This window comes from Erythrolamprus reginae, chromosome 6, assembly GCF_031021105.1.
Source record: "Erythrolamprus reginae isolate rEryReg1 chromosome 6, rEryReg1.hap1, whole genome shotgun sequence".
NCBI lineage: Eukaryota > Metazoa > Chordata > Lepidosauria > Squamata > Dipsadidae > Erythrolamprus > Erythrolamprus reginae.
Genome location: NC_091955.1, coordinates 51,145,831 through 51,158,851, shown reverse-complemented (window position 1 = coordinate 51,158,851; position 13,021 = coordinate 51,145,831). Strand labels below are relative to the sequence as shown.

The 13,021-nt window shown below is 36.8% G+C and overlaps 1 protein-coding gene across 1 annotated transcript in view; it reads right to left on the bottom strand.

Annotated features, from left to right (window-relative positions):
• The window catches only part of LOC139168875 (synaptotagmin-1), a 455,513-nt gene that overhangs the window by 131,869 nt on the left and 310,623 nt on the right, over positions 1 to 13,021 (bottom strand). Inside the window, exon 4 of the mRNA XM_070754642.1 lies at positions 361 to 545. Within this exon, the coding sequence (XP_070610743.1) occupies positions 361 to 545 (185 nt within the window). The remainder of the gene's footprint in view (positions 1 to 360; positions 546 to 13,021) is intronic.

Here is a 13,021-nt window from a genome sequence, read left to right as displayed (position 1 = left end):
GGTTAGACAAGAATCAACAACACTTGAAGGGGAATCTCAGTGTGGTTTTGTGAGATGACAGATAACTCAGTCATCTTGATTATTATGTTGTGAACTCCTTAGACATATCTACATCTACACCTAGTAAACACCAGATGTTCTGAACCTAAGCTACAAGTTTGAAAGGAGCTGAGTCTATAGCAGCCCAAACTCAAATTAAGGATGCTGATCAAGAAAATTGTGTGACAGAAATTTAAGAAATTTCCATTATAACATTTGTAACTAATCAATTTTCAATAAAGTACATAATATCATTATCTCAGTCTGTGCATTTAAATATTCAGATACAGTATAAATTTAAGAACATGGTATACATTTTACCTGATCTTTCAAGTTCTTGCCTAAATCTTTTACATCTTTCATGTTAATGGCATTCTTCCCTCCCTTCTCCTTGCCCTTCTTCTTGTTTTTCTTTTTGAACAAGCATTTCTTACACAGACAGAAACAGCAGGTAAGGACTAATAAGACGGCAACTATGGCTATGGCTATTAAGGCCCAAGATGGCACTGTGAAGAGAAAAAACACACAAAATAGAAGAACATATTGTTAATCAGAAAGGCAAAAACAGAAGCAGGGTGGTTCTGAATTTTTTTTACTATCAGTTCTGTGGGCTTGATTTGATGACCATGTGATGGTGGGTGTGGCTTCATGGACATGTGACTAGGTGAGAATGACTTAATGGTCATGTTATGGGTAGGTGTGGCTAGTTCTCCCCACGAGGATAACTGCATCCGGACCTTTTGCAATCCCCAAAGGATTAAAGGAAACCAGATTCCATACAGGCCAACCAAATACAAGTGGCTCTTGCTTAAAGGCCGGTTACTTAGCAAGTGTTCACATTTATGACAGGCCTCCTCAGAGCTACTGGATCTGGTTTTGGAGTTTTGACAACCACACACACTTACACATTTCTCACCAGTTACAACATCCCACTCAGTCTTGTTTAACAACCAATGTTCGCTTAATGACCACTAGGTCCACTTAACCATTGTATTCACTTAACCCAGGGGTCTATAGCCTCAAAGAGTCATTTTTCTATTTTCTTTTAAACAGGTATCTCTCTCTCTTTTTTTCTCCCTATCTGTCTCTTTTCTTCTCTCTCTCATCTCCTCTCACTCATCTTTCATCTCTTTTTCTTTCTCCCCCTCTTTCCCATCTCTCTCCCTCTCTCATCTCTTTCTCCCTCTTTCTCCCTCTCATGTTTCTCTCTTTTCTCTCTCTCATTGTTTCCCTCCATTATTTTCTCATTTTTTCTCTTTCTCTCTTTTCCTCCCTTTTTCGCTCTCTCCTCTCTTTCACGCGCACACACACATGCACACAAAAAGATACCCTCCTGCACCAGAATCACAGCAGTGGGGACAGCAGGGACTCCTCTCACTGCTGCCACTGTGCTGCACAGGAGAGGTGGAGCTTTTCTTTCTCTGCATCGGGTGGCTGGTCCTCCCCATTCCCCTCCTTCCCGAGCTGACACGAAGGGGAGTCAACTGGCATTGAGCTGCCCACATAAAGGAAGCAGAATCATAAAAAACAGCCAGTTACACCAGTGTATGGAAAATGTTAGGGGCACTTCAGCTGCTCGATTTTAGAGGCTTGTGCTTTCTCAGAGTGGAGAGCAGGTTGTGTGAGGCGAGAGAGGGAGAAGGGGGCAGCAGCAGCTGCTATCATTGAAGGGAGAATGCTACACAGAAACAGGAGCACACAGAAATGCAGCTCCTTCTCCCTCTCGGCTGCTGGATGATCCTTTGTCAAATTTAACAAAGGAATAAAAACTGGTTTTACTACTTCCCTTTGGCTAATGCCTAGAGGAGGAGAAGTTGCTTGATATTCTCCTCCCACTGGGGACCTTAAGGCCCACTGGCAGAGCCCAAATTTTCCACAGGGTGGCCCTTGATGGAGAAGCAGCTGGTGCTATGGGGCTGAGAGTACCGCCACTACCACTTGCTCTTGCCTCCCCTCCTCTTTCTTTGGGTTGGCACAAAGTCATCCAAGTCAGTACATAAGGCATACTAAACCCCATTCCACGTCTTCCAAAGCTCTCCACCTGCTCAGCTGTTTGTCAATAATTCTCCCCTCCCAGCCACTTACTCACCCACTCACCCACCTTGTGGCAGGGCAGGCAGGCAGACTGGAACTCCTGTGTGATCCCAGCGGCAACTCAGGCACCTAGCACCACTGGCATCTCTCTCTCATCTCTTGCCGCCTCCTGCCTCCATACACTGAGGAACCCAAGCAGCAGCAGGAAGAGCATTGACCTCCTGATGCAAGAAGCAGTTGCTAGCAATGCTCTCAGCAAGGCCCTCGATCCCCCTTAGGAGCCTCGATTTAATCGTGAGCACCATTGGCCTTTTTTCTTGCTCCTCCCAGCCAAAGTTGCTCATGAGTAAACTGCAGCTAGGTTTTCCCATATGCTTCCCTCGCAGGCCAGGTGGCTGAGGGAAATGCACAGGAAGAGCTCAAGTACCGCGATCTCCCATGTGCTTCTCTTGCAGGCCAGGCACCTGGGGGAAACACATGGGAAGAGCTCTGGTGTCAGTACCACAATCTGCATGTGCTTCCCTTGCAGGCCAGGCGGTTAGGGGAAACATGAAAGGGGGACTTTAGAAGGTGGCTAGTGGGGGGTGGCAGCAGGTGAAAGGGGATCTCCAGGCAGCGGTGGGCATGGGGGAGGCCCTCAGGGCCCTGGGAAAGTGCAGGCTTTCCGGATGGGCCTGTGCTGTGAAAGATTCTCTCTCCCAGGCAACAGCAGCAGGAGAGAGAAGCATCAGCTACTGACCTGGAGAGCACATGGTGGAGCCCTCCATGTGTTCTCCAGTGACCTGTTTTCTCTTTCCCGCTCTGTTACTGGGAGAGAGAGAGAGTCTTTTGCAGCATAGCCCTTTGAGGACCTATACGGAAAGCTAGGCACAGAGAAACAGCTAGGTTGAAGGCCAGTACTTTCAATGCCCATGAGGTTGCTGAACCATCTGGCCGGCACGCCAGAACATGGAAGAGCAATTGCCAATGGCTTCGCATGCCCAGAGAGATGGCTCTGTGTGTCACCTCTGGCACATGTGCCATAGGTTCACCATCATGGGCATAGGCAATTGCATTTGAGTCTTATGACCTTATAATTTTTCATCTGCTGAGGGAAGCATGAGTTTAACATAAAACTGCCCTCATAACCCAACTTGCATTGTGGCCTGGAAAATAAAGCAAGCTTTAGGTCAGCAGAAGCTGGTCATCCAGATCTTAAGAAAACAAGTATTACGTGATCTGAACAGTCACATATAAGCAGCATTTATCCACTTGCTGTTGCTTTTTCTTGACAATGACTCAGATACAGGTCAAGGTCATATTAAGTGAAGGCCAATGACTATCCCGTAGAAATAAATCTATATTATGAATACTCATAAATTACAGGCATTATACAAATAAAATAAATATGTGTGCAAGTGTGTGTGTGTGTGTAGTAAAAGAGAAACAGTCTATTAAATAGCCTGTAAAATCAGAACGATGTTTAGGCAGCCTTTCTATCATATAAAGCAAAGTTCATAGTGATTATGAAGGAAAGTTTTACTTAAATGAAATCAGAGTTTTAAGTCAACAAAGTGAAACAAATCGTGTTACTTAGATTCAGCTTTCCTGTATTATTCTTCCAAATAACTTACACAAAAATCTCTACAATTATGTTTCATAACATTGAAAAGCGAGAATTATAAAAGGAAAATATACAGAGTTAGTGCAGTTCAAATTAACTGGGCAACATAGTACATATCAACAGTTAATATTTCAATGTTGAAAGTTTTATAAAAGGAATTTCCAGTACAAACATCTACTTATTAATTTCTGGCATGTACGTTATAACCTGCCCAATTATGGATTACTCCATTTTCTTAGCTCCTGTATTTGTGCATTGTGATTATTCTTTTGGAAATGGAAAAAAAAATGTGTATCATGATCTTTTCAAGAAAGCTGCTTTCTAAGGATAGCAGCTTGCAGAAGATCCATTCATAGTATATGCCAATTTTTAAATGATCAGATGAAAATCTTCTTTCTTTCTTTTTTCATGACACTACTTTGTTAAAATATAAACTCAAAAGTTATTTCAGTATTGTGGATATGTCTACCATTTTGAAATCTCTATTTATTTATTTGTTTGTTTGTTTGTTCGTTTGTTTGCTTGTCTGTCTGTCCACTTGTTTGGTCTGTCTGTCTATCTGTTCATTCATTCGTTTGATTGATTGGTATGTTTGTTTGTTTGATTTGTATGCCGCTCCTCTCCGAAGACTTGACAAGACATTTGAAAAAAAAATCTTTGTTCATTTAATCTGAAGCTCTGAAAAAGTCTGTAGTGCATTTGGGTGACCTTATTTTTGACTAAGAACTTTTTCAATCAGGTGAACAATTTTCTGTTCCAACCAAGTGAATAGAACTGAAATTGAAATATTAAATGGGTAAAGCTGCTAAATGTACAAAAGTTTTAGCAAAAGACATGATAAAAAAAAGACTGGTAGCTACTGTCCCTAGTGTTAGATTGTAAAGATATTTTTTTATCATCCTTAAGAAATCATTAATTGCATCATTAAAGAAAGTTGATGGAACCTACATGTCCATATTGATTTGTGATTCTGAAATATTCTTCCTTATTTTTAGAAATCTGCATAAGCAATTCTAATAGGATATCACACAGAAAAAGAGAAACAATAATTATTGGCACCTTTTCTGACCAACAAGTGTATGTAAAAAAAATATTTTATTTGCAGTTCACAGAAGTTTATACCTGTCAATACAACTTGTTCAAGAGAAAATATGATGCCAGATCTCTGATTTTTTTTTTTTACTGTTATAAACTAGGATGGCTGTCTTCCTACAATGGGTAAAAGAAAAAGAAAGGAAAGGAAGCTAATGCTATGACAGATACATAAAACTAATGATACTACAGCTAACAATTGGGTGAGTTGGTTACACGCAACTACTATCATCTACATGATTTATTCTGCATTACACAGCAATATCAACTATATTCTAAATTAATCTGTTTACATATTTCAGTAGATAAACTACTTCAAGCTTAAAACAACAAAACTTCAACACAGAGCTTTAAACCAGAATAACTGGTAACTTCATTTTTAAAAGCCAAAGGGGAATTACATCTTCCTTAATTGGATTGAAATAAATATTGCCATTATGATATTTTATTGCATTATTGCATTTAAATGCACACTTTTTAAAAGCTACATTTTTCTGTTGGAAGAGAACATCTAGTTTTAGAACATACAGTCACAAACCAGAATTTCTTTGTTAAAAAATGATATTTTTTTTTAGCATTCTCAAGGCATGCAATCAAACTCATTAAATTAAACAAGGGAAAGCATTTAATCATATGTGAGCTATGCAAACTTAATTTTACATCATGAGATTATTCAAATTAGAAATTGTGAGATATGTCACTATAACAACAGCAAGAACACAAAAAATCAGCAGGATTTTTGCTCATCCCGCAAACAAAGTCACTACAAAGAATGAAAGTCATTAGATTGGCAAAATGGGAGAATGGCAAAAGACTCAGATTTCTGATGCTGAACAATGCTACTTCCCAAACACCTTGCTAATATTGAATGCTTTTGAAAGCTTTTTGGCACAGAGTGAGTTGTCACTGAAGATTTAAGTATATTTCTGAATTGAAAAAAGAACCAAAGAAGACATTCTATTAGATGAGTCACTTGGCACAAAAAACTGATATAAGAAATAAAGTGCCATTACACTTTTAGGAAATAAATTATATCTCTCTTACTATCTAATCTATCTGTCCATCTATTCCTGCCCCATACACACATAAAGCACTTAAGCGGGAACTTTTTCCTTGACAAGTGTTTTCAGCTATTTCATGCTGCAAAAAAATGCCATTTTCCTAGACTAACCATATAAACACAAAGAAAACAATTTCCAAGATGCATTTTAAGATAATGGCCAGGTTACTTTTCCATTCCAGAGTATTTAACGGTATTATTATGTTGACAATGATTGATTGCAGGATTTGACTTTTCTGCAGAAAAAGCATAATTTCTGACTCGCTTGATAGTAGAACAGTTGTGGTCATTAACTTTGTTGCAGGAACTACTGCCATGATGATAAATGGATTTTGTTTGCATTAACTTCTGGAGACAAAAAGCATCATTTAATCTTATTAATGAAAACTAATCAACTGCAAACTTAGATATCTCCAGAGCTCAACAAGAAGGCTGTTTTTTTCCTATTTGTTTGATGTAGAAGTGCACTATTATAAGACAATGAAAAATAATAGACTCCATGGGACTCTAAGTGCACCCACCTATGAACTAAATACATGTGCTTCCTGGCTGGTCAAGGACACCTGGGAGATGATACATGGGTGAGTCAATGATTTACTCATCCTTGAGGGAGTGGGTCCTTTTAAAGTGGCATTGGTTCATCGTCTTCTCAAGAAACCATCTCTGGACCCCATCATTATAGATAATTCCTGGATTAATAAATTATCTGTACTACTTCCTGAGAGGATTCAAGCCTGGATATGAGACAGAAAGAGCACTGGTTCTGGTAGTACATCCATCTTCGTTCTTCTTAACTCTTTTGGCACTCTCAATACCATTGAGTAATGTATCCTTTTTGGCTAGACTGGCAGAATCAAGGAAGAGAGCTTTCTCTGCTTTCACCCCTGAACTATGGAACATCTTGCCCCTAGGGCAAGATTCTCCCCCACACTTCTTCCTTTTGGAGGAGTGTTAAGACCTGGCTCTGTCAACTAGCATCTTAATGTAAATCTGGGGGTCATGGTTGGTGGCTTAAGGGCGTTCCCTCTATCCTTTTAGGCTTTTATCTTTTTTTAACTTTGTCTAGATTTTATAGACTTTATGGTTTTTATTTGTAAACTGCCAGAATCACTTAGATAGATAGGAGATGTATAAATATGATAAATAAATAAATATTGTGCTAACAAAGTCCATTGTTTGCCATACTAAGTACCTCAATTTGAGTGGCTGATAGTGAGGTACCATTTGGTGTTCCAAGGCAACAAAATATATTTGGCTAACTTTGTTGCTTATCCATTTAACTTGTGAATTCTGTATCCTCATCTCTTTTATAATCCCTGTTCTCTTCTCTGAATATCAACTTCTGGATATATTACAAGATGTTTATTAATAAATATTGAATTGAGTGCAATTTTTAGAAATACATTAATTAATGTTTAGATCATACCACTCAGTATGATACAGTATATATAAAATATGTTTGCTAATAACAAGATGCGAGATAATATACATAGCCATATAGTTCAGTATGCTACTGTAAATGAAACTTCAGGATCTCTTGGGAAAAAAACCCCATGGAATACAGATAATTTTACTTGCTGATTAAAGCAGACTAATCTTCTATTTTAAACTCAGTAGAAGGGTAGCTTCTTGTTAAAATTTAAAGATATTTCATGAGAATCTTGATATTGTTTCCTTAAGAGGATGGGGAAAAACATATTCAAGTTTAAAGTAGCAGGCAAACAGCTCTGAATTATTTATTTATTTAAAACATTTATATAGCTGCTCATCTTATAACCAACTCTGGGTAACTTCCAATCAAAAATTAAAGTAGCATAAAAGTCATATTAAAACTATAAAACTAAACACATTAAAAATGACAGAAATCATCTCCTCTGATGCCAGCACTTGATGGGAAAGGCAGATATTCTTTAAAGCTTTATGGAAAGCTAGGAGGGCAGAGGGCTTGCAATCTTTGAGGGCAGAGTGCTTCAAAGGGCAAGGGCTGTCCATAGAAAATACCTATATGATTCCTAGCTCCCATTAGATGGCAAATTGGGGGAAGGGAGTAGAAGCATACCCATCCTATCTTACCTGGTAGGATAGATATCCTTAGGGAAAGATGCCCTACAGATAATCTGCCCCTGTGCCATAGGGTTTTAAAGGTGATGAGAAAGAAAATATGAATTTCTGGATGGATATTAGTTTTCTGAGTCCATCATTGCTAATAATGTTAATAACGTTTATTGAATATTATTTTCCTGCCTTTTTACTCTATCTTTAAAGTTATGTTTTCCTTTTTATTCTTAAGGATTTGTATTGCTAAGTCTACATTTTTTTTCTTGCAGCCACCTTACTGGTTTCTGATGAGATACAATTAATTGTACATTCCTGCTGATTTTACAGGTTCAAATAATTGTTGATTATCTCTAACAAAGTTTTTATTAGGGAATAAGCAAGAACATAGCTGCCTCTTTAGTTAATGTCAGTTTACTTGCAAAAAAAAAAAATAATGTTAGCCCAGCAATTATTCATATACTGGTATATAATTATCCCCATATAGCTCTAATATATCAACTGTTTAATAATTCTGATTTAATTAAACATAGGTCTGCTATTGTAAATAGAACTGTAAGCTGACTTTTTCTTGGCATTCAGGAAGAAATATAAACAAAGCCACATAAAATTCAAATACTTTCTTGGTCTCAGCATTTATTCATGGCGTATAACTTTGAAGTAGTTTTCACGTTTCTGAAATAATCTCAAATTATGTAAATTTTGCCGAGACCTCATTAGGTATTTATCGAACAGATACCTCTGAATGTTTCTTCAAAATAATATATAAAACATTAGAAGGGGATATCTGAATAGAACATCAAAAAGAGTCTGCGGAGAGGGGCGGCATACAAATCCAATAAATGAATGAATGAATGAATGAATGAATAAAAAGATACATGACCGAAGCCACCTATTAACCATGGAAGGCAAAATCTTGCAGGGGCAACTGGTCCCTGATGCAATTCAGCAGCAATACCCTCCTTGATGGCTGCATTCAGCCAGGCCTTAAGAAGAGGAATGTTCAACCCCCCCCCCCAGAGCCCCAGGTAAAAGGCGGATCTTAGAATATAAAATACATTATATGAGGGTACTTGTGTGAGGAATCACATTTATTCCATTACATTAAAAAACTGCATATTCAACAGGGCTGGCTTGGATCGAAAGCCATGTCACAGTATTTGGTCAGAGACATATGGGCTTTATAGGGCCAGGGTATTCCATTGTGGTGCTCTTAGTGGCTAGCTTTCCTCAGAGATAATTGCTTTCCACAGGAAGCACAAAATTAATGTCTTGAACACTTGTGTGACTTCATTTACAGGAAGGAAATACTAGTACAGAGGCTAATTTAGGGTTTTGCTTCATTTCCCATATTGCTGAACAGGGGTTATAGGATGTGCTTCTCTCTCTAAAGCTACAAACAGAAGTTTAAATCTGAAGAACAGAAAAGATAAGAAGTTAAGTTAGAATATTTTGGAAAGGACAGGATAGGATATTTTGAACAGTCCAAAAAAGTTGGATTGGCCTCAACAGAGCAATTGAAATCCTCAGTTTCACCCCTAAGCCAAAATACAATTATATCAGCTTGACAACATACTTAAATATATTCTTTCCTATTGCATCCAAGGGAAAGATTTTTAACAAACGAAAAAAGGCAGAAAAACATTCACATCTCTTCAACTTTATTTCTGTCCTGCTGGGCTTCAGCCATTAAAACATTAGAACAGTTGAGTGCTTTGATGCTGAAGCACTCCAGTTTCAGCATAGGACTGTTTGATTGCTTTGTTTCAGCCTATTTCCACATTACTTTGCTAAAACTTTTAAAAACATCATCAGAAAAAATTATATGGTTTCAGGCATTCCATGCACATTTATTTTTCACACATTTGCAACCAAAATAATTAGTTTTGTGGTATATTATCCCCAGACATATATTTTATGTATGATTGTTCTTAATCACATGTTTGTATGCATTTCACCTGAATAGGCTATTGAACCATTAAATTATAAAGTATACAGATTTTAGTATAAGAATTCATCTTGGTTTGAATATAATTCAAGAAAGATGAAATTTCCAAATTATTTCAACCATTTATCATTATAATTGTATGATTATACAGCAGGGCTTCTGGTGCTGCAAGTGCCAAACTGCCTGATTTAGACATTTAAGTCAAATTTTAAATAATGGTGTTGGAAACAATCAGCAACTATTAAAATGTAATTTACCAAAGAAATTGTTGGTTTTTCCCCTATAGGAAAGGCAAATTCTTTCTTGAAGATTTAGAATATAAATGTATTTGCATATTGAATATAAAGGTTTTGAATATAATGATCAGATTATTACATTCAGCCAAAGATTGAGCAGAAAAAGCAAAATCAGATTTAGAAATGTGCAAACATCATTTTTAAATGGGCATATCATTTGTTCTTAAATTTGAGCCAACCATTTATCTGAAAGAGTACAGGCTAAATTACTATACAGCGGTACAGTACTTACGAACTTTTCTAGATAAGAACTGGATATTCAAGATTTTTTTGCTTCTTCTCAAGAACCATTTTTCACTTACAAACCCAAGCCCCCGAAACTGTAACTGGAAAAGGCAGTGAGAAGCCTCCGTGGGGCCTCTCTAGGAATCTCCTGGGAGGAAACAGGGCCGGAAAAGGCAGGGAGAAGCCTCCGTGGGGTCTCTCTAGGAATCTCCTGGGAACAAACAGGGCCTCCACATTCCCTGTGGTTTTCCCAATCGCATGCACTATTTGCTTTTACATTGATTCCTATGGGAAAAATTGCTTCTTCTTACAAACTTTTCTACTTAATCTGGTCATGGAACGAATTAAGTTCGTAAGTAGAGGTACCACTGTATAGGGTTTCCTGCTATAGAGTATGGGGGGGGGGGTTTGGATTAGAAGACCTCCAAGGTCTTCTCAAATTTGTTATTCTGTTTTTCAGATCAGAATTTAGAATCTGTCTGTTATTCACAATTGATGGTTAGTTGCATTTGGATAAATCAGAATTATGGGCAAAAGGATGGTTTTTCACTTCCATTATTATACATATTCGAGCAGCTGGCATTCTAAGGTTGAGAATTATGATTTGGAGAAGGCATGGCTTAATTTGATTTTATGCTTTGAGATGTAGAGGCAAAATTACCTAAATTAGTTCAGTTTAATTTAAAAATATGTTGAGAATAAATAGGAAGTAGGAGATAACAAAATGACTAGTAAATAATTTAGTGAATATTAACATTGCCAGATTTCAGCTGAAACTTTGGCTTTGTACATACAATTCCCAGTATATTTTTCACATATTCCCCAACTCCTTGAAAGTAGAAGTCATATGGACAAAAATAGAATATCATATCAGATTTCATACTATCCAGCAAATAGCTTATTCAAAGATTTCATTTTGCTGAACCTGTACTGACAAAACCTTATACCCAGATTTTTCAAACTCTTCTCCAAGGAATTCTCAAGTTCTGACAGGAAAAAAATGCAGCTGATTTTATACTACTAGAGCTGTTATTTAATATGTTGTGTATATAATAGTGATGATGAATCACACCCTTCAATCCATGTAATAATATTGATAGACTCTATCTAGGAAGGTGTGGAATGTTGCAAATATATCAAATGGTTGAAGAAGAAAAGAGCATTGAAAGAATATCTGAAGAACAGTGAATAAGATACACTGAAGCTAGTATACCAGGAAGCCTTAGTGACTACTGGAGAGACCACACTGCCCAAATGAAGAACAGAAAAGAGACCCGGGAAGACAAACTATTATACGCCCCATACATTAAAAAGGATAGTAGACAAAGCAGATAATAACAAGCCCTGCCAATGGCTAACAACAGGGAAGTTAAAGAAGAAAGGCCATTTCTGATTGCACAAGACCAATCCTTAAATGCACACAAAGTCAGAATTGAGAAGATAGTAACAGGGACTTTAGGATTCAAACAGGCAGGCACTTGCCACATAATACCCCTGACTTAACAACTGTCCATAAGAAAGACAACAAATGGCAGTACCTACAGACAGTAGAATAGACGGGGAAAAAACTGGAGAAGATAACAAATTAAAAAGACCTGCAAATAGAAATATAATGATTCTGGCAAAACAAAATAATAGTAATAAGCACATTAACTCAATACCAAAACTACTGGACTACCACTTGAACACCTCTAGCACTGATCGAATTACCATCAGTCAATTGCAAAAGACAGACTTGGATCAGCTTACATCATGTGGCAATACCTTTAACACCATCAAACATCAATGTTCGCCTTCTCACATCCTTGTGAAGGACTTATAGATGGACAAACATTCCATATCCAATCTGAACATCTGGCTGATTGTGTAATAATAATAATAATAATAATAATAATAATAATAATAATAATAATAATAATGGCACAAGAATTCATACTATTCAAAATCTGTGTCCCCGTTTGAAGTGGTTAGCATAACTCATAACTATATGAAGTGAGCATAATTATATATTCTATATTTTAATTTTTTGGAAAAATAAATAGTAGATATCTCATTTTGAATTAAACTAATAATATCATTTAATTATATAAAGCTTTAAAATTGTACATAAGAATTGATACATGAGATTTTTTAAGACAAACTTTTAAAGATTTTTATTTTAATTTCTATAATTATGCATTGGATAATATTATTTTTTTTCTATTTATCAAAATCTATTCATTAAGCTATTTGATAAAACTAACTTATAAAGCTATATGCACTCCTTAGATCCAGAACAAGCAAAACAATCTAGTGATAGTATGTACAACATACTGTACATGATATAATAAATGCACTAAAGATCAAAATACCCAGAATCATGGGTCCCATCAACCTTTATCTCACTTTCATTTTCATGGACAAATATATCAATAAATCAGAGAAATACCCACAGGATCACAATTCTTGGGACTCAGCATAAATTGCAATGCTGCATTTCAAAACAATGGAACTCCCACACATACAACCAAAAGTAAAGATCTGGTATGTAGATGAAACCTTCAAAATAATAGAAACGGGACAATACATTAAACAATTAACATCTTCTAAGGAATAAAACTGACAAAGAAAAAAGAAAACAACATGCTATTCTTCCTGGATATCCTCATCACCAGAGGAAGCAATAACAA